Source organism: Odocoileus virginianus, chromosome 25 (genome assembly GCF_023699985.2).
Source record: "Odocoileus virginianus isolate 20LAN1187 ecotype Illinois chromosome 25, Ovbor_1.2, whole genome shotgun sequence".
NCBI lineage: Eukaryota > Metazoa > Chordata > Mammalia > Artiodactyla > Cervidae > Odocoileus > Odocoileus virginianus.
In genome coordinates this window covers 48,296,230-48,319,110 of record NC_069698.1, presented here as the reverse complement: position 1 = coordinate 48,319,110, position 22,881 = coordinate 48,296,230, and the positions used below count along the sequence as shown (strand labels likewise).

The 22,881-nt window shown below is 42.2% G+C and overlaps 1 protein-coding gene across 7 annotated transcripts in view; it reads left to right on the top strand.

Annotated features, from left to right (window-relative positions):
- Positions 1–8,525, top strand: part of TIAM1 (TIAM Rac1 associated GEF 1) — a 455,872-nt gene extending 447,347 nt beyond the window's left edge. For 6 of the 7 annotated variants that reach the window (XM_070455140.1, XM_070455136.1, XM_070455138.1 and 3 more), the window contains 3 exons: positions 312–399; positions 2,384–2,556; positions 6,059–8,525. In XM_070455140.1, coding sequence (XP_070311241.1) covers positions 312–399; positions 2,384–2,556; positions 6,059–6,528 — 731 coding nt within the window. In that variant the 3' untranslated portion in view covers positions 6,529–8,525. The remainder of the gene's footprint in view (positions 1–311; positions 400–2,383; positions 2,557–6,058) is intronic. The other variant, XM_070455141.1, reaches the window with a different exon arrangement.
- Positions 8,526–22,881: the final 14,356 nt, after the last annotated feature.

The window sequence follows — 22,881 nt, the reverse complement described above, 5'->3', positions numbered from 1 at the left end:
GTTCAGCTCAATGGGCGGTGAAGCTAAAAGGGTCAGTTCTTTCATCAGTATGATTGACCGATTGTCCTTTTAAACCATCCAGAGAGAGATTTTAGCAACTGGAAATTTTCCAAGCGTTCTTTTCTTTTGTATCCATTAAGCTCTCAATCACTTAGCCTCTTGAGATCGTGGGACAGAAATGAAGTTGCTTTGGTCTTAGGCGGCTCTGCAGTATTTAATCTTGACACCAAAGCATGCAAGATGCTTTTATAAAAATGCAAATAAATTTCTTTGAAACATACTCTCATTCATCCTTGTTTCAATTTACCTAGATGCGGAAGCAAACGCTGTGTGTGAAATCGTCCACGTCAAGTCGGAGTCTGAAGGGAGGCCGGAGAGGGTCTTCCACCTGTGCTGCAGGTGAGGCTGGAGCCATGCAGCGCGGACTGTGCTGCCCAGGGTGGGGTGTGACTGTGCGTGGCGCCCCCAGTCCCTCTGCGTTCTCTGGACGAGCCCGTGCGTCCTTAGAAGCTGTATCCTTTTTCTATACATTTGAGAAAGTACTTAACACTTAATTGAGTAAGAGTCATCAGATCAATTAATTTTATTAGAATGCAGACAGTAACCTGGTCAATTTAGTATCTTTCTAAAAGGAAATTGGAATTTTCATACATACCTAACATTCGAATGAGGGTGTTTTTCCCCAGTGTACATTTGGTGGGTTAGAAGGACGTGGTTGTCTTACAGTGTTTGGTTTTGGGGTTTGGGTGCACTGTTTCCTCTGTAACGTCTCTGAGATGCAACAGATGGGAGAGTCAGCGGGGAGGAGGTGGGCATGGTGCCCTGTTGCAGGGATTCATCATCACGCAGAGAAAGTTCAGCCTGGGGAGGCTAGCGCAGGTGACTCAGGTTCACCTGCAGATCTGGAGTGGAAGCTGAACTTACGATGTGGGCTTCTACTTATTTCTTCTTATTCTTACCCTCCCCTCCCCATCCCCCTCTGCTTCTCCTTCACCTCCTTCTCTTTGGGCTCTTGAGAATTTGAGAATTGTACTTTTCTCAAGTGCAGCCCATACTTTCAACAGAATAAATATTTTATGGTTGTTAATAATATTTTACAGTGTGACTGCTGATGTAGTAAGAAGACGCATTTACCAAACATCAACTAGGCTAAGCGCCTTTCATGCATTATTTCAGTTAATCAGCCAGAGGTATTTATTCCATTTTTACAAATGAGGTGCCAAGGCTCATAGAGGCTACTTTGCTAAAACCTTATATCAAATGAACTCTGAGTTCAAACTCAGTGGGTTTGACTTCAAAGCGTGTATTCTGTATTTCTGCTTCACCTGTCTGTGTTGGATGACAGGGAACAATAAATCCAAATCCTGGGAACCTGTTGGAACTAGAACAGAAATTTTTTTCGAATAATCTATGTGTGGTTTAGCACCACCCTTACCACATGTAGCACTGCCTTTACCACATTATCTATTTAGGCTAATATGCGTGTGGTTTTGTCGTTGTTGTTAAATCCATAGGGTCCAATAAGCCTGCCCCAGAGATGCCATATTCATTGTTAATAGGGAATACCAGGTAAAACTTCCTGGGTAAAAATATTGAGCTCTTAGCAAGAAAAATAACTGACCTAGGATGTACTTTGGGAATTGGGACTTGGGAAGATTTTTCAGTTCTTAACAATGTATCTTTAATATTTTCATGTTGACATGTGCCGTGGGAGGCACTGATATATTTAAAACATTACTGACCAGAGATGTATTAATATGTCTTTTTTGTTGCCCAAATGTTACTGACCGGAGTTGTTTCAATTTTCACTTACATACAATTGAGTTGGCCAAAAAGTTCGTTCAAGTTTTCTGTAAGATACAATGACAAGCCCGAATGAACTTTTTGGCCAACCTGGTAAATCACTGGCCACAGATGTTAGGTTCTGCAGAAATTCCCCATTCAGTAATGTGTTAACAAGGAGGCCAAATTAAAGGAAGCTCAGGGTGTTGGGGCATTATTTCAGGGGCGCTGCAGAGCTGCAAGAATCTCTTGGTTCCTTTGTCTGTAAAAACACTGTAGAATGAAAGGCTCAGCCTTAAGTACTGAGAGCAGAATCTGGCAACTCTGTCCGTAAAATCCATCTCTCCATCAATCTATTCAGTAATGGGGCACTCTGTCCCAGATTGGCTGCAGGAGATGAGTCACAAAGCATAAAGGGAAAGGAATACGTGTTCTTTATCTCCAGCGATGAAAACGCTCCTCGGCAGTGAAATTGGAGTGGTGACCTCCCATCTTTAACTTTGGTCCTCAGGGATATTTGTTTGACTGTACCTGATAGCATCAGAAGTTCACCATGTGTTAAGTGCTGTTTCCCCAACACATGTAAATCTTCTTTTCATAGCTCCCCAGAGAGCCGAAAGGATTTCCTGAAGGCTGTGCATTCCATCCTGCGAGATAAGCACAGAAGACAGCTCCTCAAGACCGAGAGCCTTCCCTCGTCCCAGCAATATGTCCCTTTCGGAGGAAAGCGGTTGTGTGCGCTGAAGGGGGCCCGGCCGGCCATGAGCAGGGCAGGTACTGTGGGGATTCAGACGTTCAAAATCCCCGTCACCCCCACTCCTCTGTAGAACTGATGTCCTCGTTGAGCAGGACGTAGATGTGGCCTTGTGGCGGCTGATGTTGGAGCACCTCCTCTCCTGGTGTGAGGCCCCCTGCCTTTGCCCCCCTCCGGCGGCTTCAGCCTCTCGCCCTCCCTCAAGCTCGCCCTTGGCTGCCCTCCTCCTCCTGGATGCCGAGCTCTCCCTCTCATTCGCCAAGCCAGGAACTGAGCGCCTTCTCCTGCTGGGAGGGGCTGTCTCAGCCTGCTTGCCGAATGAGAGCTGCTGCTTTGCATGACAGCCAGCTTTGTCCAGCAAAAAAAAAAAAGCAGCGTGTGATGTCTCAGCAAGGTCACAGCCCACCATTCTGAGAACGTGGTGGCTTTGTCCTCCGGAAACACAGCCAGGCCTGTTCTCAGTAGGGAGGCCATGTTTGGTAGACCAGATGACCCATCAGATGTTACCCTTACCTGTGCCTGCAATTATTTTAATTTTAGCTTCTGTGTTGATTTGGGGAAGCCTTGAGCTGCTATTAGAAAAGAAGAATCTGGAATTTAAATGGTCCCAGAGTAAATACTCTTTTAGGACTTATTCTATCACCTTGAAGCAGTAAAGATCAATACTACCACCTGTAAATGGCATTAAAATCTATCTAGGAAGAAAGATATTTTCATAACACTTGGGTATTAAAGACATCAAGATTTAACATTTTTACCACTTCTTTCTTAAGAGGCAATCCAGAATTTTGCAGGGAACATTCCAATAAAAGAGGCTTCCTTTGCATTCGCCAAAACGCCTTCTGTTCTGGTGAATTTTCTGCTTGTTCTCAATTGTGTTGAAGAGGCAGGTATGGCACTGTGAATGGTTAAAGGTTTTCACAGACAGAACCTGCCTAGCTTGACAGGGTATATTACACTCTAAGTACCTTAAGTTTAGCTAATGTTAAAGGGACTAGTTATATCTATTCTTCAATCAGTTGCTAAGTGTTTATTGGAAATCTGGTACAGTGAACACCTAGCACTCTTCTGGGCTTGCCAGTATCCATACTTCCCCATCCATGATTTCTCCTGGAGACCTCATGTATTAAATAGCTTTGTTCATCTCTTTAGCGCTTATAGCAGAGAATTTCATCTTGGAATTATCTCATTTGTTTCTTTTACTTTCCAGATGTATTTGATTAGGATTGGGACTATGTGTCCCAACCTCAGGAAAACCCACTTGTCATTGGCCAGGTTTTAGTTGTTAATTGATGAACCTAAAGTTAGAGCTCCATTCACTTTGAAACTAAGCATTTTCAGAAGTTTTTCCACTGAGATCCCTTTGGAAAGAAGACAAAGTTGCTACAACCTACCCTATTATCTTGAATATCAAGAGAGAAAGCCTTGATGTCAGAGCCTAATAGCTCATTTTTGGCTGAAGAAAGTCTTTATCACTTTGCTTTTGAAGTTCCTCACTCTCATCATTCACATTAGATGATTTAAAAATGCTGTTTGAATGGGTCAGCACTGTATTAGCTAATCAGTCTTAATAGTGAGTAATGGCGGCACTCAAGTTAAAGATAGTCTCTTGGAACCCCATACGGCTGGCTAGGTTATTATGTATTCTTTTAGTAAAGGACAGATTGTTAGGCTTCATTACTCATTGTCATGATTCACGACACCTGGCTAGTTTATTTTTCCTTTTGCTCTTGTTTGAGTAGAACAGTAAAGGCCAATATTCTGCCTCCCTTCACCAAATGTCTGCCAGTGATCCAACTACACATTTTTTTTTGTTGTTTCAACATTTTCTTATGGAAATTCTTAGACATATAGAACAAATGAAAGAATTATACACATCCCTACCTACTGTCTGTAATTAACATTTTTATATATTTTCATTACCGCATATCCATCCATCATCCATCAACTCATCTTGCTTTTGACATGTCTTCAGAATACAGACATTAGCACTCCTTACCCCTAAATACTTCAGCCAGCACATCCTTGACAAATATTTCCAGTATTCCAGTTTGGAATTAAGGTAGTTCTAATATAGTGATTGGAGAGTCAGGTTCTACTGTGATGATATTGAGGTAATATTGAACAATAATTTTTGCTTCTTTCCAATGGAGTAGTACTATTTTTTTATTCTTTCTGTTTTGTATTTTTCCGGGAGTGATTTTCATTCCCCAACTTGAATGAGAAGGATGATGATGGAAACACAGGGATCTGAGATAGAGGATGGTCAGAATGGGAGCCAATTTAGACTGTTGTCCGGGTTACCGACCTTGCACCTGCTATATTTGAAGTCAAGGCTATATTTGGCAGGAAATAGGAATACTTTTTGCAGCCCTGAAGCAGTTTAATGAATTTCCGGGTATAGATTTCAAGAAAGCAGCTCCTTATTGGTGTCTAGGCTCCCCCCTCCTATGGGAAAGCACGTGGTACATTTCACTGGAGAAGTGGCAGTGTTTCCATGTGTCTTTAGTGTGTGTGTGTCTGTGTGTGTCTGTGTGATTGTTTGCTTGACTGGGTGGCATATTTTGTTTGTTTTTAGTAATACTGACTTCCTAGAGGGCAGTGAGGTGAAAACACAGAATACAGAGATTTGTTTTTCTTAACTGTTAGTCACTTTATTTTGCACTTTGCTCATCAGCTGCTTGAGTGTTGTATTATTCCTTTCTCATTCCACTCAGGCACTAGTAGTTTAATTGCTCTGTGGAAGAGAAATTGGGGATACATAGAACAGAGTCAGGAAGGGACTAAGGCTCAAAGTTGCTTTAGCCTCAGTTTCACCTGAGGCTTTTGTCAGAAAGAGGACATGACATCTCTGAGACCCAATCTTTTCTTGAGCCTCTAAGAAAACAATGGTGCACCCTTAAGGTACCTGAAGATCCTCAAGAAATGTTACATTCAGAAAGCAATATAACCTGGACCAGTATTTTTCCCTCCTTGGTACATCATGGTGATTTCTCTAAAGACAGTGAAACTCTGAAAGCATCTCCGTCCTTACTAAAGGCCTATTCCAGCTAAATGACTCTAGGACAGCCCCTGGGGGATCCTCAGAGCACTGTGCCACAGGCCATGGTCAGGAAGGAGAGCGCTCATTTATCCCAGCGGCAGTGGTGGATTTGACAACAGCAGGAATCTGTATTACCTGCCTCCCAGGTACAGAGGTAGAGACATGGATTATTTCAGGAGTCAAATCCCCTTTTCCCCGTAACCTACAACCCACCCACGTCCCTATCACCACCGCCCACCTCCTTGCCCTTCCCTCAATGACTAGAATATCCTCTTAAGCCCACACATCTGTGCCAGGTAAAGCCCCCGTCCCTGCCCCCCGGAGACAGACTGGACTCTTAAGCCCCAAATGATACCTAGGCCCTAAATGCATATCTCATAGTCTTTTTCCTTTCCTTTAGCTTGTATTTGCTTTCTGGATTTTCATCACATGTAAAGCATGTGGGGGTTTTATTGTTATATTTTTGTGTGTGTGTGCAGTGTCCGCCCCAAGCAAGTCTCTTGGGAGGAGGAGGCGGCGACTGGCCCGAAACAGGTTTACCATTGATTCCGATGCCATCTCCGCCAGCAGCCCGGAGAAAGACCCCCAGCAGCCCCCCGGTGGCGGGGACACTGACCGCTGGGTGGAGGAACAGTTTGATCTTGCTCAGTATGAAGAGCAGGATGACATCAAGGAGACAGACATCCTCAGTGACGATGATGAGTTCTGTGAGTCGGCCAAGGGCGCCGCGGCGGACAGCGACCTGCAGGAGCGGCTTCAGGCCGCCTCCATCACTCAGCGGGAGCGAGGCCGGAGGCCCCTGGACAGTCACGCGTCCCGCATGACGCAGCTCAAGAAGCAAGCCGCCCTGTCGGGCATCAACGGAGGCCCGGAGAGCACGAGCGAGGAGGTCATTTGGGTTAGGCGCGAAGACTTTGCCCCCTCCCGCAAGCTGAACACTGAGATCTGACTGTGTCACGTTCCCCCATCCGTAGCGAGTCCGTGTAGATACGTCTGCCGCCCCCCCACCCCACTCCACCGCCCCCTACACTCCCCCCACGGGACCCGCGAGCGGGGGGAGGCTCCCTTTAAGTCGCACTCTTGCACACAAACAGTTTTGGCAGCTGACTTTGTTCTGAAGCCATGTAGCCACCCAACTTGATCATTTTTAACCACATCGGAAAGAGTTGTTCAAGAATCCCAAATCAGCTTGAGCTTCTGTATATTATTACTAAGGGCTTTTATTTATTCTCAATTAATCAGGGCCTAAAAGAATTTAAAAAAAAAAAGAAAGAAAAATTCTACAGCACTGAAAGGCAAACTACCCCAGGAGTTGAACTATGTACAACAGATTAGCTTAAGGGATAGCACATGAAAAATTAATAAGGACTCTTATCTGAAATTAATCCAGGAGCCACTTCCTAGTTGGGAAAACAAAGCAACTGTAAAGCTGGCAGTGTTCTTTCTCCTTTCCCTCTTAAATGTCCGAGAATTTCTGTGTATTTTAAGAATGTGTGAGGAGAGGGTGAAGATTTATGTTTTGATGAGCCTTTTTTTTATTTTTCCATTTTTCCTCTTCTGTTTTAGTCTATGGCTGGTCTTACTCGATGTCGGTGTTCGGAAGTTCTAGTTTTGCATAGAATTATAAAGATGCCAAACTCCTTGAAAAGAGATCCAAATTTATCACTTTAAAAAAACACTATTTTTTGTATTTTATCTGAGATGCAGGGGGGCACAAACAGATGAGACTTTTACAGTTAGTGTAACTCTGAGTTTAAAGAATGAGGATTTTACCTTTTACAGAGAGAGTGAGGTGTGGTGATTTTATATTTATATATGAAAGGCCAACAAGATGCTTAGGAGAAGCTTTTTTCCCAAGAAGCAGTTTTTCGTTTTCTTTTTTTTTTTTTAATGTTTGAATCTCTATTTGAGATGGGAGCTTGGTTGGATTAAACGTGACACCGGAATGGGCAGTGTGTGTGTCTGTTGCACATGGCGGGGGAGGGGAGACTCCTTCTCACGGGGTTGCCATGGTGATCATTGGTTTTCCCACCATAGTTACATCTCCATCCGTAGATGACCTACCCCTTCCCTGATAGTCCATAACCAAACCTCTTAACAAAACAATCTTTTCAAAAACATGTCTTGTATTTAACACTTTCTTCATGCCAACAAACAGGGTAAACATGCTAAAAAAGAGAAAACAACTAATGTTCTACTAAACAGATTTCCAAACAGGATGAACAAAAACAATTTAAAGCACTTTCAATTTTTTTTTTAAAGGTTTATAGCTTTTTTCCCCCCCCATTTCACAATGTCCACTTCCTAAAAAAAGATTTAAATAATATGAAAACTTTCTTTTTGGGGAAAATATCTATTTGGTGTTTGACACATCAGTAGGTACTTTAAAGACCTGAATTTTATAGTAGCTTTAGGAGTTATATTTTATAAAAATCAGTTATGAATTTATATTTCCAGACAATAGAGAGTTCAGAACATCACGCTCTTGTGCCCCTGCTTGCTTTTCCTGCTTCCCCACCCTGTATCCCTTCCCTTTCGGGTTTCCAGGGCTTTGAGCTTGATCTTTTGAGAGTTTTATTCTATTAAATTTTTGCTATATCTTCTGATTTTCTTAAAGAGCTTTAGAATGGTTTCTATACCCTTTGTATCACTGCATTGTTCCATATCATCTCTAATTCGATTGTGTCTGGGTGGAAAACTGAAGCGGAGGCTTCTAATAGTCCCACTGACCAGTCCCAGTGCAACGGGTTTGTCTGAAAATGCTGGAAAGTCTGGTGCTTGGAGAGGGTGCCATTGTCTCTTGTACATAAGGTCATGATGTGTCTATGTCAAAAGTTCTTATATATTTCTTTTATAAGCTGAAAGAAGGTCTATTTTTATGTTTTTAGGTCTATGAATGGAACGTTGTAAATGCCTGTCAAACAATAAAAAATATTGAAAAGTGGAGAGTCCTGTGCTTTTTTTGGATGGAAGGATGGATATGAACTGTAGAGTTTGTGGGAGAAAATACCTGAGGATGCCTTTTTGCTTTTCTAAATAATTATCAAGACCAACAAGGGAAAGCTGACTTGATGGTCCTTTAAGTTATTTAGTGTGTTTTTAAATCGAGGTGTAATTGACATATAACTCTATGTTAATTTTAGGTCCAGAACATAATATGTATATTGCAAAGTGATCATTACAGTAAGCCTAGTTAACATCATCACCATCTACAGTTATAAAATTATTTTTCTTGTGATGAGAACCTTCAAGATCCGCTCTCATAGCTACTTCCAGATAGGAATATAATATCATCAACTGTGGTTACCGTGTTGTATATTGCATCCCCGTGCCTTATTTTGCAACTGGAAGTTGTACTTTTCGATGTCCTTTATCTGTTTTGCCCATTTTCCACCCGACCTCAGGCAACCCCAGTCTGTTCTGTGTATCTATGAGCTTGGCTTATTGTTTGTTTGTTTTTTAGATTCCACATACTGGTGAGATGATAATGGCATTTATCTTTTGCTGTTGATAGAGCTTGAGACTTTTTTTTCCCATTTATTTTTTTATTAGTTGGAGGCTAATTACTTTACAATATTGTAGTGGTTTTTGTCATACATTGACATGAATCAGCCATGGATTTACATGTATTCTCCATCCGGATCCCCCCTCCACCTCCGTCTCTACCCGATCCCTCTGGGTCTTCCCAGTGCACCAGGCCCGAGCACTTGTCTCATGCATCCAACCTGGGCTGGTGATCTGTTTCACCCTAGATAATATTCATGTTTTGATGCTGTTCTCTCTAAACATCCCACCCTCGCCTTCTCCCACAGAGTCCAAAATTCTGTTCTGTACATCTGTGTCTCTTTTTCTGTTTTGCATATAGGTTTATAGTTACCATCTTTCTAAATTCCATATATATGTGTTAGTATACTGTATTGGTCTTATCTTTCTGGCTTACTTCACTCTGTATAACGGGCTCCAGTTTCATCCATCTCATTAGAAGTGATTCAAATGAATTCTTTTTAACAGCTGAGTAATATTCCCTGGTGTATATGTATCACAGCTTCCTTATCCATTCGTCTGCTGATGGGCATCTAGGTTGCTTCCATGTCCTGGCTATTATAAACAGTGCTGCGATGAACATTGGGGTGCACGTGTCTCTTTCAGATCTGGTTTCCTGGGTGTGTATGCCCAGAAGTGGGATTGCTGGGTCATATGGCAGTTCTATTTCCAGTTTTTTAAGAAATCTCCACACTGTTCTCCATAGCGGCTGTACTAGTTTGCATTCCCACCAACAGTGTAAGAGGGTTCCCTTTTCTCCACACCCTCTCCAGCATTTATTGCTTGTAGACTTTTGGATAGCAGCCATCCTGACTGGCGTGTAATGGTACCTCATTGTGGTTTTGATTTGCATTTCTCTGATAATGAGTGATGTTGAGCTTCTTTTCATGTGTTTGTTAGCCATCTTTATGTCTTCTTTGGAGAAATGTCTATTTAGTTCTTTGGCCCATTTTTTGATTGGGTCATTTAGGAGTTGCTTTTATATTTTTGAGATTAATCCTTTGTCTGTTGCTTCATTTGCTATTATTTTCTCCCAATCTGAGGGCTGTCTTTTCATCTTGCTTACATTTTCCTTTGTTGTGCAAAAGCTTTTAAGTTTAATTAGGTCCCATTTGTTTATTTTGCTTTTATTTCCAATATTCTGGTCTTTAACAAGTGGTGCTGGGAAAACTGGTCAACCACTAGTAAAAGAACAAAACTAGAACACTTTCTAACACCATACACAAAAATAAACTAAAAATGGATTAAAGATCTAAATGTAAGACCAGAAACTATAAAACTCCTGGAGGAGAACATAGGCAAAACACTCTCCGACATAAATCTCAGCAGGATCCTCTATGACCCACCTCCCAGAATATTGGAAATAAGAGCTTGAGACTTTAAAAAAAATTCTGTTGGTGTATAGTTGATGTAGAGTGTTGTGTTAGTTTGCAGTGCACAGCAAAGTGACTCAGTCATGCACATGTTCATTGCTTTAAGATTCTTTCCCCTTACAGGTTATTACAGAATACTGAGTGGAGTTCCCAGTGCTCCATTAGGTCCTTGTTGATTATGATTATGGGCTTCCCTGGTAGTTCAGTTGGTAAAGAATCTGCCTGCAATGCAGGAGACCCAGGTTTGATCCCTGGGTTGGGAAGATTCCCCTGGAGAAGGGAATGGCAACCCACTCAAGCATCCTTGCCTGGAAAATCTCATGGACAGAGGAGCCTGGTGGGCTGCAGTCCATGGGGTTGCGAAGAGTCGGACCCGATTGAGTGACTAACACTTCGTTTGTGTATGTTAATCCCAAACTTCTAATTTATCCCCCCGTCACATTTCCCCTTAAGTAACCATACGTTTGTTTTTGAAACCTGTGAGTCTGCTTTGTAAATAAGTTCATTTGTGTGTGTTTTTTTAATTAGATTCCACATATGAGGGATATCATATCATATTTGTTGGTGGAGTCTGAGGCTTTGACAGCAACAAAAAACATTGCAGTTCCTCAGCATCTCGTCTCCACGTGCTCACGTCGCCTTCATCTCTTTAGCCAGTTACTCTCAGGTTGGGCTCCCCTGGTGGCTCAGGTGTAAAGAGCCCCCCTGCAATGTGGGAGACCTGGGTTTGATCCCTGGGTTGGGAAGATCCCCTGGAGGAGAGCATGGGAACCCTCTCCAGTACTCTTGCCTGGAGAATGCCCATGGACAGAGGAGCCTGGCGGGCTACAGCCCATGGGATCGCACAGAGTCAGACACGACTGAGCGGGTAAGCGCAGCACGGAGGAGGCATGGCACGTGTTTAAAAACCTAAATCCAGGATTTCTTCCTATTTTAAAATCAGGAACCACTAGAGAACACAGCCCTGACTTTTCGTGTAGTTTCAATGTGCTCTACGCTCGGACCAGACCGAAGTTGGGTTTTTTAAGCCAGTGGGATCCTGACAGAGTTGCTCCAGCCTCCTTAGCTTCAGGACTTAATCTCTCTTTCTGAGAGCCATCTGGGGTTTCCTGGGCTGTTCCTAAAAGCGCCTTCATTGCTAATTTCAGTGTCTTCATCTTAAACAGAACATCCCATGTTGTGTTCTGCTCTGTGCTCGCAGCCTGGTGTCCTTGCCCTGAACTTTAGACATTGGTTAATTCTTACACTCTCACTTTCAATTACGATGTTAGCATTTGGGCTCGTGAACTTCTGACTGTTTTCTTAAATATACGCATATATGCAGACACACATACACAATGGGTTCATACTATTTTATTAATTCATCCTGTTTTATTAATCAGATTCTTAGCTCTTATGATACAGTTTGTGGCCATTTTCCTATCACATTATAAATAGATCTGTATCACTCTGAGTCACAACTACGTAGTAAGTCATCTTAATGGATGGACTGTCATTTACTATAATTTATATACCCAATTCCCTGCTGAAGGACAGTAAGAATTCTAGTTTTTATCACTGTAAAAGTACCATGAACATTCATGTTGCATATTCTTTGTGGAGGAGTCCAGTTATGTCCATAGAGTGCACTCATAGAAATAGCTTTGTGTGCGTTTATATGCATTTGAAAGGTTTTGATGCACGTTTCTGAATCGTAGGACACTGTACACCTCTTTGGCTTCTGGTGAATCTTCTGGTCAAGATTCTAATTCCTATGTGGTGTCTTGGCTTTGTCACAGAAATGCCTACGGCTTTGTCATGGGAAACTGACTTTTTCACCTGAGCATGTATTTAGATTCTGGGGCTGGATATGCCTGGTGAACTGGACCTTCTCTCTGTTCCATCCTCATTCCTCCAGCCCACATGCAGTTTTACTCGAATATTTGGTCATTAGTCTATAGGATTTGGGGTATTTATGATAACGTGAGTTGAACATCAAAGCACTGTCCCTTTCAAAACCCCAGGAATTGTAAATATCCTTCACCCCATACATGCTGCTTCTTGTTTTGCCTCCAGATTTAAATGAAAGTTGAGCTTTTATATGGTGATAAAATCAATTTTATGTCACAGACATGCTTGGGCAATCCATTCTTCCCAGCACACCCTAATGGATGAAATGACATTTTGAAAGAAATAAGGGCTTATAGACCTTTTCTTAGGTTTAAATAAGACTTAATAGTTGAAACAGAGGTGTCACAGGATCAAGCTCTGGCTCAAGTGGACAAGAATCCAACAACTCATTAATGAAATCTAGCAGATGGGAAAGTGGTTACAACTCCAGGAACAGGATTACTGAAGTTTGGGGAATGAATAGAAAATCATGGTGGGTATGAGTGGCTGGATGAAGTTTTTTCTCACTAGCACCAAATCATGATGTCTTTTTAAAAGCCACTGTGGAAAAAGAAAGTTGTATGTGTTTGTGTGTGTGTGTGTGTGTTTTAGAACAGGGGAAGGGACAATAACTGGTGGATTTCAAGTCTCAGGGAGTTTCTCACCATGAGAGAGAGAAAGATGAGTCAGATGCAACAGAGCGATGAATACGGCCTTTCCTCTAAGCATGTGCGAAGAGAGCTCCGTTTCTCGTCTACTAGTGCCCTTCATAGGCACTGATTCTCTCAAAGCGTCCCACCCCATGAACTAATCTAAACCTGATCACTTCTCAAAGGCCCCACCTCCTAATACCATGACTTTGAGTGTTAGAGCTTCAGCGTATGAATTTCAGGGGGGGTGGAGTGAGGGTGGGACGTAGACTTTGAGTCTATAACATATGGTGGTGGCCTCAGGGTTCGAAAGTACATGGGGCCAAGCTCCACTTGCAAGCCCCTTCCTGACTTGTTTGCTTCTATCCCATTGGCTAAAACAAGTCATGTCACCAAATCCAGAGGCAGGTCAGGAAGGATCTGTCCAAATGCTTGGATCCAGGGAGGTGAGACACATTAGGGACCGTTGCTGAAGCAGTCTACGTAGCCGGAAATGACATCCTTTGAAATGATTTAATAATGGAAAACATTTAGATGTCAAATAGGTTACGTGAATTTTTAAAATTATCTTGGGAAGCTGCTGTGAAAAAAATCGAAAGCAGTTGCCTAAGAAATTGGGATTATTTTAGAGGGCACTCCACACTTTCTCACTTTCCCTTCTTCACTGAGCACCAGGGAAGCTGAAGGGATGGAAAGTGATGGATTTTGGCACAGATGCCTGTGTGCTGAACCCTGATATTTTTGTCTACCACTTGCATCATCCTGGGTGAGACACTCTAATGTGCTGTGGGTTAACAATACCTGCTTTACCCTGTGACTCCGTTAATGGTCACTTTCTACTTCCTCCTACTTCTTAGCCAGGACCTCAGTTGGCCTCATGTACATATCAACTTATCAATGAGATGATGACCTTGTACCAAGTGTGCTTAGAAACCTTCAAGTGAAAAATGATCTTTGTAGAGAAGCATCTGGAAAATATTTTTATTAGGGATTTGTATTCACTTGCAAAGTTATTCATAATCCCATTTAATATGTGAAAGTAAACTTAGACCAACTAGTGATATAAATGATAAGAACAGGAAAGTTTTTATATAGAACTTAAATGGAAAAGCTACCTTGAAAGTGCATTTAATTTATGTACTTGATTTTTGAAACAAACACAGTAGCTTTGATCAAAATAGCAATTAGTGGATGTAACCTATGGGAAGATCCCCTGGAGAAGGAAATAACTTAGAGACTAAACAACAAAAAAGTCCTATGCCACTTACCGTATTACTCGGTAATTCATATTTGTGTGGCTGAGTCTGATACACCCCAATTTTAAGATTAAAAGGGAATGAAAACCCATTGCACAATCTGTCTTATCTAGGATAGGAAAAAATTTATTAAAATCCTTTTTCTGCTTGGCTTTTATATTACTCAGATAACTCTACAAATATGAAGAAATCTAAAACACAAATACACATAGAATTCCACACTAATGTTTTTCCTTCTTTTTCTTACTAAATCTTATCCAGGGCATATGTAATTTCTCTCAGTTTAATCATATCCTTGACTCAATTTTTATAAGAAACACATTTAAGATTTCTACCATAGTTTTATTGGTATTTTGCTTCCCCATTTTTTCCCCCTAAAATCTTCAATCAGTTGATGGTTCTTAAAATTATTACTTTTTAATTGATATTTGAGTTTTAAAAATTGCAGTTGACTTTTCTTCTGCTCATTATTCTTCATAACCTAAAAAAGATGATGTGGTTTTGTTTATGGAGAGTTGTCTTCTGAAGACTTACACCCTCCAGCAATATCTTCCCTAGTGGCTCAGAGCTGGTAAAGAATCGCCTGCAATGCAGGAGACCTGGGTTCAATCCCTGGGTTGGGAAGATCCTCTGGCGAAGGGAATGGCATCCCACTCCAGTATTCTTACTTGGAGAATTCAATGGATAGGGGAACCAGGCAGGCTACAGTCCATGGAGTAGTAAAGAGTCAGACATGACTGAACTACTGACACTTTTCTGGGAGTGGAATTTTGTGTGTGCCTGGCACCCTCTGCCTTGAATCTTGTTTTCATAAGTAAGTAAACGGTAATGCCTTTCGTCTAGGAAATGTCCCTACTCTGCTTTGGTGGATATTATATGTAAGAAATCTTGACATTACAAAAATAAAATTCCCTTAGGGAGGTGGAAAGAAAGCTGGTATATCAGGCTAGAAAAGGCCAAATTCTTTGTTAGGTTCTGGAGTGACAAACAGTTTTGCTTTACTAATTATCTGAGAACTAGATAAGAGACACACACTTAGAGGGAGTTTCTGAGAGGGAGAGGGATGTTCTTAAAAGTGAATTTTAAAATTGAGCTATAGCAGATATACAGTCAATTGCACTACATAAGTGAATCCTTTGGCCATTGATTTTCTTATATTTATCCTGCATTGTCATTACTCAGAGACCTGGGTTCGACCCCTGGGTTGGGCAGATCATGTGCAGAAGGGAATGGCAACCCATTCCAGTATTCTTGCCTGGAGAATTCCATGGACAGAGGAGCCTGGTGGGCTAGAGTCCATGGGGGTCGCAAAGAGTCAGACATGACTGAGTGACTTTCACTTTCTTTCACCACTACTCAGAGCAAGATGTAGAACATTTCCTGCACCTCATAAAGTTCCCTTTATCTCTTTCAGTCAAACCCACCTCCTTCCTCAGGTCACCAATATTATGACTTCCATCATTGTGGGGACTGAACGTTTGTGTCTTCCCCTCTGCCCAATCATATGTCGAAACCCCAGTTCCCAATGGGATGGTCTTAGGAGGTGGGGTCTTTGGGAGGTGATTAGGTCATAGGGGTGGGGCCCTCTTGAATGCAATTAGTGCCCTTATTAGCGCCACAAGGCATGAACTAGATCATTTCCACCACTTGAGAACCTAGCAAGAAGATGTGTGTGCATGCTAAGTCACTTAAGTCATGCCTACTCTCTGTGATACCATGGATTGCAGCATGCCAGGCTTCCCTGTCCTTCACCATCTCCTGGAGTCTGGCCAAAAGAACGGGCACACGACTTCACTACAGATGCACAGGGCCTTCCCTGGTGGCTCAGTGGTAACGAATCCAGAAGCCAGTGTAGGGAAGTAGCCATCTGCAAACAGAGGAGGGAGCCCTCAGTAGACACCAAATCTGTTGGCACCTTGATCTTGGGCTCAGCCTCCAGAACTGTGAGAAATAAGGTTTTTATTGCTTAAACCACCTGGTCTCTGGACTTTTGCTATAGAAGCTCTCACAGACTAAGATTGTCATTGTCAATCAGTTCTGCTTGGTTCTGAACATGACATAAGTGGGAGCAGAGAGTATGCATTCTTTGCTGGCTGGCTTCCTTTACTCATCTGGAGTTGGTGAGATTCATCTGTGTGTCCTAGTCATACATTTTGTACATTTGTTGCTGGATTTCATGGTGTGAATAACCCCAAACTTGTCTATCCATCAGTTGATGGGTCTTGGGCAGCCCGAGTGAGTGGATGACACCCACCATCAAGAGTACAGAGCGACTCGTGGGACTAGAGTCCACTGCCTGCCTCACAGATGTAATTCATTTATCTGACAAATATTTATTGTGTTTTTAAAAATTGAGGTAGAGTTGATTTAAAATATTGTGTTAGTTTCAGGTATACAGTAAGGTAATTTGGTTATACGTATGTGTATATATACAGGTATTTACATTTTAAAAAGATTATTTTCCACTATAGGTTGTTACAAGATATTGAATGTAATTCATTGTGCTATACAGTCAGTCCTTGTTGTTTATCCATTTTATAAAGAGAGTAATTTGTATCTGTTAATCCCATACTCCTGATTCAGCCCACTGCCTTTCCTCTTTGGTGACCATAGTTTGTTTTCTAAGTCTGTGACTCTTAGAAATGATATTGTATAATATTTGTCTTTCTCTGCCTGACTTACTTCACTTTGTATGATAATCTCTAGGGCCATCCATGCTGCTCAAAAGGACAATATTTTATCCTTTTTTATGGCTAAGTAATATAATGGAATATTACTTAACCAACATAATTCCCTTATATATGTATATGGAATACACACACACACACACCCCACATCTTCTTTATCCATTCCTCTGTTGATTGATGTTTAGGATGTTTCCATGTCTTGGCTACTGTGCTGCAATGAACTTTGGGTACATCTTCTAACATACTTTCTAAGGGAACTTTCCTACACTGTTGGCGGGAATGTAAGTTGGAGGAGCCAAGGTAGGAAACAGTATGGAGGTTCTTCTAAAATCTGAAAATAAAATGACCATATGATCCATCAATCCCACTCCTGGGCATATATCCAGACAAAACTGTAATTCTAAAAGATACATGCACCCCTATGTTCATAGTGGCACTATTAACAATAGCTAAGACATGGGAACAGCCTGTATGTCCATGGACAGATGAATGGTACACATATATGGTACACAGATACAATGGAATATTACTCAGTCATGAAAAGAATGAAGTAATGCCATTTGCAGCAACATGGATGGAACTAGAGATTATTATACTAAGTGAAGTAAGAAATGAAATGCAAGAAATGCAAGAAAAAAAATGCAAAAAGGCAAAACAGTTGTCTAAGGAGGCCTTACAAATAGCTGAGAATAGAAGAGAAGCTAAAGGCAAAGGAGAAAAGGAAAGATAAACCCATTTGAATGTTCCAGAGAACAGCAAGGAGAGATAAGAAAGCCTTCCTCAGTAATCAATGCAAAGAAATAGAGGAAAACAATAGAATGGGAAAGACTAGAGATCACTTCAAGAAAATTAGAGATACCAAGGGAACATTTCATGCAAAGATGGGCTCAATAAAGGACAGAAATGGTATGGACCTAACAGAAGCAAAAGATATTTAGAAGGGGTGGCAAGAATATACAGAAGAACTATACAAAAAAGATCTTCATGACCCAGATAACCATGATGGTGTGATCTCTCACCTAGAGCCAGACATCCTGGAATGCGAAGTCAAGTGGGCCTTAGGAAGTACCACCACAAACAAAGCTAGTGGAGGTGATGAAGTTCCAGTTGAGCTATTTCAAATCCTAAAAGATGATGCTGTTAAAGTGCTGCACTCAATATGCCAGCAAATTTGGAAAACTCAACAGTGACCACAGGGCTGGAGAAGTTCAGTTTTCTTTCCAATCCCAAAGAATGCTCAAACTACCGCACAATTGCACTCATCTCACATGCTAGCAAAGTAATCCTCAAAATTCTCTAAGCCAGGCTTCAACAGTAGGTGAACCATGAACTTCCAGATGTTCAAGCTGGATTAAGAAAAGGCAGAGGCACCAGAGATCAAACTGCCAACATTCGTTGGATCATCAAAAAGCAAGAGAGTTCCAAAAAAAATCTACTTCTGCTTTTCGACTATGCCAAAGCCTTAGACCGTGTGGATCACCACAAACTGTGGCAAATTCTTAAAGAGATGGGAATACCCTACCACCTGACCTGCCTTCTGAGAAATCTGTATGCAGGTCAAGAAGCAACAGTTAGAACTGGACATGGAATAACAGACTGGTTCCAAATTGGGAAAGGAGTATGTCAAGTCTGTATATTGTCACCCTGCTTATTTAACACATATGCAGAGTACATCATGAGAAATGCTGAGCTGGATGAAGCACAAGCTGGAATCAAGACTTCGGGGAGAAATATCAACAACCTCAGATACGCAGATGACAGTACCCTTATGGCAGAAAGTGAAGAGGAACTAAAGAGCCTCTTGATGAAAGTGAAAGAGGAGAGTGAAACAGTTGGCTTAAAACTCAACATTCAGAAAACTAAGATCATGGCATCTGGCCCCATCACTTCATGGCAAATAGATGGGGAAAAAAAAGGAAAGTGAGAGACTTTATTTGTTGGGCTCCAAAATCACTGCATATGATAACTGCAGGCATGAAATTAAAAGATGCTTGCTCCTTGGAAGAAACACTATGACTAACCTATATAGCATATAAAAAAGGAGAGACATTACTTTGCTGACAAAGGTCCATCTAGTCAAGGCTATGGTTTTTCCAGTAGTCATGTATGGATGTGAGAGTTGGACTACAAAGAAATGTGAGTGCTGAAGAATCGATGCTTTTGAACTTTGGTGTTGAAGAAGACTCTTGAGAGTCCCTTGGACTTCAAGGAGATCAAACCAGTCACCCTAAAGGAAATCAGTTCTGAATATTCACTGGAAGGACTGATGCTGAAACTGAAACTCCAATCCTTTGGCATTGAGCTGATGCGAAGAGCTGACTCATTGAAAAAGACCCTGATGCTGGGAAAGATTGAAGATAGGAGGAGAAGGGGACGACAGAGGATGAGATGGTTGGATGGCATCACTGACTTGATGGACATGAGTTTGAGTAAACTCCGGGAGCTGGTGATGGACAGGGAGGCCTGGCATTCTGTACTCCATGGGGTTGCACAGAGTCGGAGGACTGAATTGAACTGAAGTGAAGTAAATCAGACAGAGAAAGACCATAAAGTATAACTTACACGTGGTATCTAAACTATGAGTAGTGAACCTATGTATGAAACAAATGGCGATCCACTCCAGTATTCTCACCTGGGGACTTTTCTTTCCCAGGAAGTTTGCCTGGGAGATTCTTGCCATGGACACAGGAGCTTGGGGGGCTACAGTCCATGGAGTCGCAAAGAAGCTACTAAGCATGCATGCAACCGAAGCAGAATCAGAGTCGCAGACAACAGACTTGCGTTTGCCAAGGGGAAGAGGGCTTGGGGCAAGGACGAATTGGGATTCTGGGGCTAGCAGATGCAGACTGGTATATACAGAATGTGTAAACAAGATCCTACTGTATACACAGAGAACTACATTCAATATTCTGTGATAAACCATAGTGGAAAAGAATGTGAAAAAGAATATACGTCTGTATGTATAACTGAGTCACTATGCTGTACAGCAGAAATTAACATTGTACATCAACTACACTTCAGTAAAACCATATACATCTTGTACTTTTTCGTGGTTATAAAAATCTCTTTTGGATGGTCACACCACTAGTGCCCTCGAATACTTGCTGAAAAAATGAGTCTCTAATTTAATAATTTTGGATGTTTGAGTTGTTTATGTTTTGTCTAATTGTAAATAAAATATTGTGAAGTGACCTTCACCTCTAAAGTAGTTTCATCTGGCATTTGCATTCCTTTTATATGTTTCAGAGCATCTTGTTACTTGTTATTCTGCCTGACCTTTGCAAAAAATCCTGTGAGATGATTTGGGCAGATATCTTTACTGCTTTATAAGAAGTGAAAGAGAAAGCTCAAAGGAATTGTGACTTGCACCCTAGCAGCTTTTCTTTTAGGTGTTAATGACCAGGATTAGAACCCCACAAAGAAGGACAGATTGGCAAATCCATGGATTTCCAGCCAGAAAATTCATTGACTGGCTGTAATAACAATGATAGAATTACAGCGATCAAAGCCACTGTTCCTGCTTTTTGAAAAAGAACAAACAGAATGTTTTAGCCTGTGAAAGCCTCCAATGGCATTTTCTCTATGGGTTTATCTTGTTAATAAGGATGATAACAGGACAGGGTCTGTATTAACCCACTTGTTAAAAGCTTTTTAGCCCAAGCAGCTTTGAATGTCCTATGTATACACCATTGCCCCCTGCTGGAGACCTGCAGAATGGCCTCAAATTTTTCTTTAGTAGGATTAGCAAAGAGAGGAGCTAAACTTGATTTAGCAACTAGACTGAGTTTGAAGGAATAACGTGTGGGTGGGGGAGTGAGAGGTGATGGAGAGAGCTGGAATGTGTCCCAAGTTCATCTTTCAGCTGAAGGGAGAGCTGTGTCTTTAGAAGGGGTTGCTGTTGCTCTGGGTTGGGATTAGGGCATCAATATATTTAAAAGCATCCTAGGGCTTTCCAGGTGACACTAGTGGTAAAGAGCCTGCCTTGCCGGTGCAGGAGACCTAAGGGACATGGGTTCCATCCCTGGGTCAGGAAGATCCCCTGGAGGAGGAAATGGCAAACCACTCCAGTATTCTTGCCTGGGCAATCCTATGGACAGAAGAACCTGGTGGGCTATGGTACATAGGGTTGCAAAGAGTCGGACACTAAGTCACTGAAGTGACAGCACAAATGCACAGTGATTCTAATGTATCAGTAGAGCTGTGAACTTGATTTCTGTATCAACTACAGACAGGAAAGCTAACCTTTCTCTTTGTCTGTTATGTAATTGGACTGAAAATTACTGGATCTAATTTACTTTCAAAGTGCATACATCTAACTGATTCAAGGGCTTCCCAGGTGGTGCTAGTGTAAGTCCACCTGCCATGCAGGAGACACAGAGACAAGTCCAATCCCTGGGTCAGGAAGATCCCCTGGAGAGGGAAAGGGTGACTCACTCCAGTGTTCTTGCCTGGAGACTCCCATGGACAGAGGGGCCTGGCGGGTTACAGCCCACTGGGTCACAAAGAGCTGGACACGACTGAGCACAGACCTGACTCAAACTCTGGCAGTGAAGAGCAGGACGACAATTTCCACCTTAATAAACTGATAAAGGTAATAGAAAGTTGGCTGCTGGTGCTGTTTATTGAACATTTTTTTCCCCCCAGAGCTAAGGATTTGCCTGAGTAAGGAGGGTGTGGAAGGATCACATTCCAGTTCTCTCTTTTTTAAAGTATTTATTTGGCTGTGCCAGGTCTTAGTTGAGGCTTCCCTGGTAGCTCAGTTGGTAAAGAATCCGCCTGCAATGCAAGTGACCCCAGTTCAGTTCCTGGGTTGGGAAGATCCTCTGGAGAAGGGAAAGGCTACCCACTCCCGTATTCTGGTAAAGAATCCGCCTGCAATGCAAGTGACCCCAGTTCAATTCCTGGGTTGGGAAGATCCACTGGAGAAGGGAAAGGCTACCCACTCCCATATTCTTGGGCTTCCCTTGTGGCTCAGATGGTAAAGAATCCGCCTGCAATGCTTTAATTACAGCATGTGGGATCTAGTTCCCTGACCAGGGATTGAACCCAGGCCCCTTGCATTGGGAGTCCAAAATCTTAGCCACTAGACCACCAGGGAGGGAATCCCTGATTCTCTTTTTACCTCCACAGCAGCATCCTGTGTGCCTTCCGGCTGGATGAGGGCGCTTCCATCGTAGCCCCACGTGAGGCCACCTCTCTGTGTGATAGGGAAGAACAAACCTGAGTCCACATTGGATCTGTTCCCTCCTTAAAAAAAAAAAATTGAAACCGTATTGAATTTCTTTCTTTTAAAAGTAATTTTATTTATTTTTCGCTGCACTGAGCCTTCTTTATTGTGAGGGGGCTCTCTCTAGTTGCGGTGTGCAGATTCTCATTGCGGTGGCTTCTCTCACTGTGGAGACGGGCTGTAGGTGTATGGGCTTCAGTAGTTGCCGCTCATGGGCTCTAGAACTCGGGCTGAGTAGTTGCGATGCATGGGTTTAGCTGCTCTGAGGCATGTGGAATCTTCCTGGACCAGGGATCAAACCCATGTCCCTTGCATTGGCAGGCGGATTCTTATCCACTGCACCACCAGGGAAGTTCTGGATCTGTTCCTTTGGTTTTAACCTTTGTATTCTACTGCTTTGGCTACATGTTAATGATGACAAGGATGTTGCCTATAAACTTAAATTATACCCAATGGCCCATCTCTGGGAACTGTGCCTCCCATGTAATAAGTGCTAAGCTAAAATACCTTTGTTTAGCCCGCAGGAAATAACCTGACAGGCCCACCTTGTCATGGCTGCAGAAAATAGAAATTAACACATCTCCTCCGGAGGCTGAGGGGAGGCAGGACTTAACACCCTCCCCTGTTAGTATAAAAGAGTGTGAATTCTTACTTGGAGAAGATGGTTCTTTGGGACGCTAGTCCACCACCTTCTCGC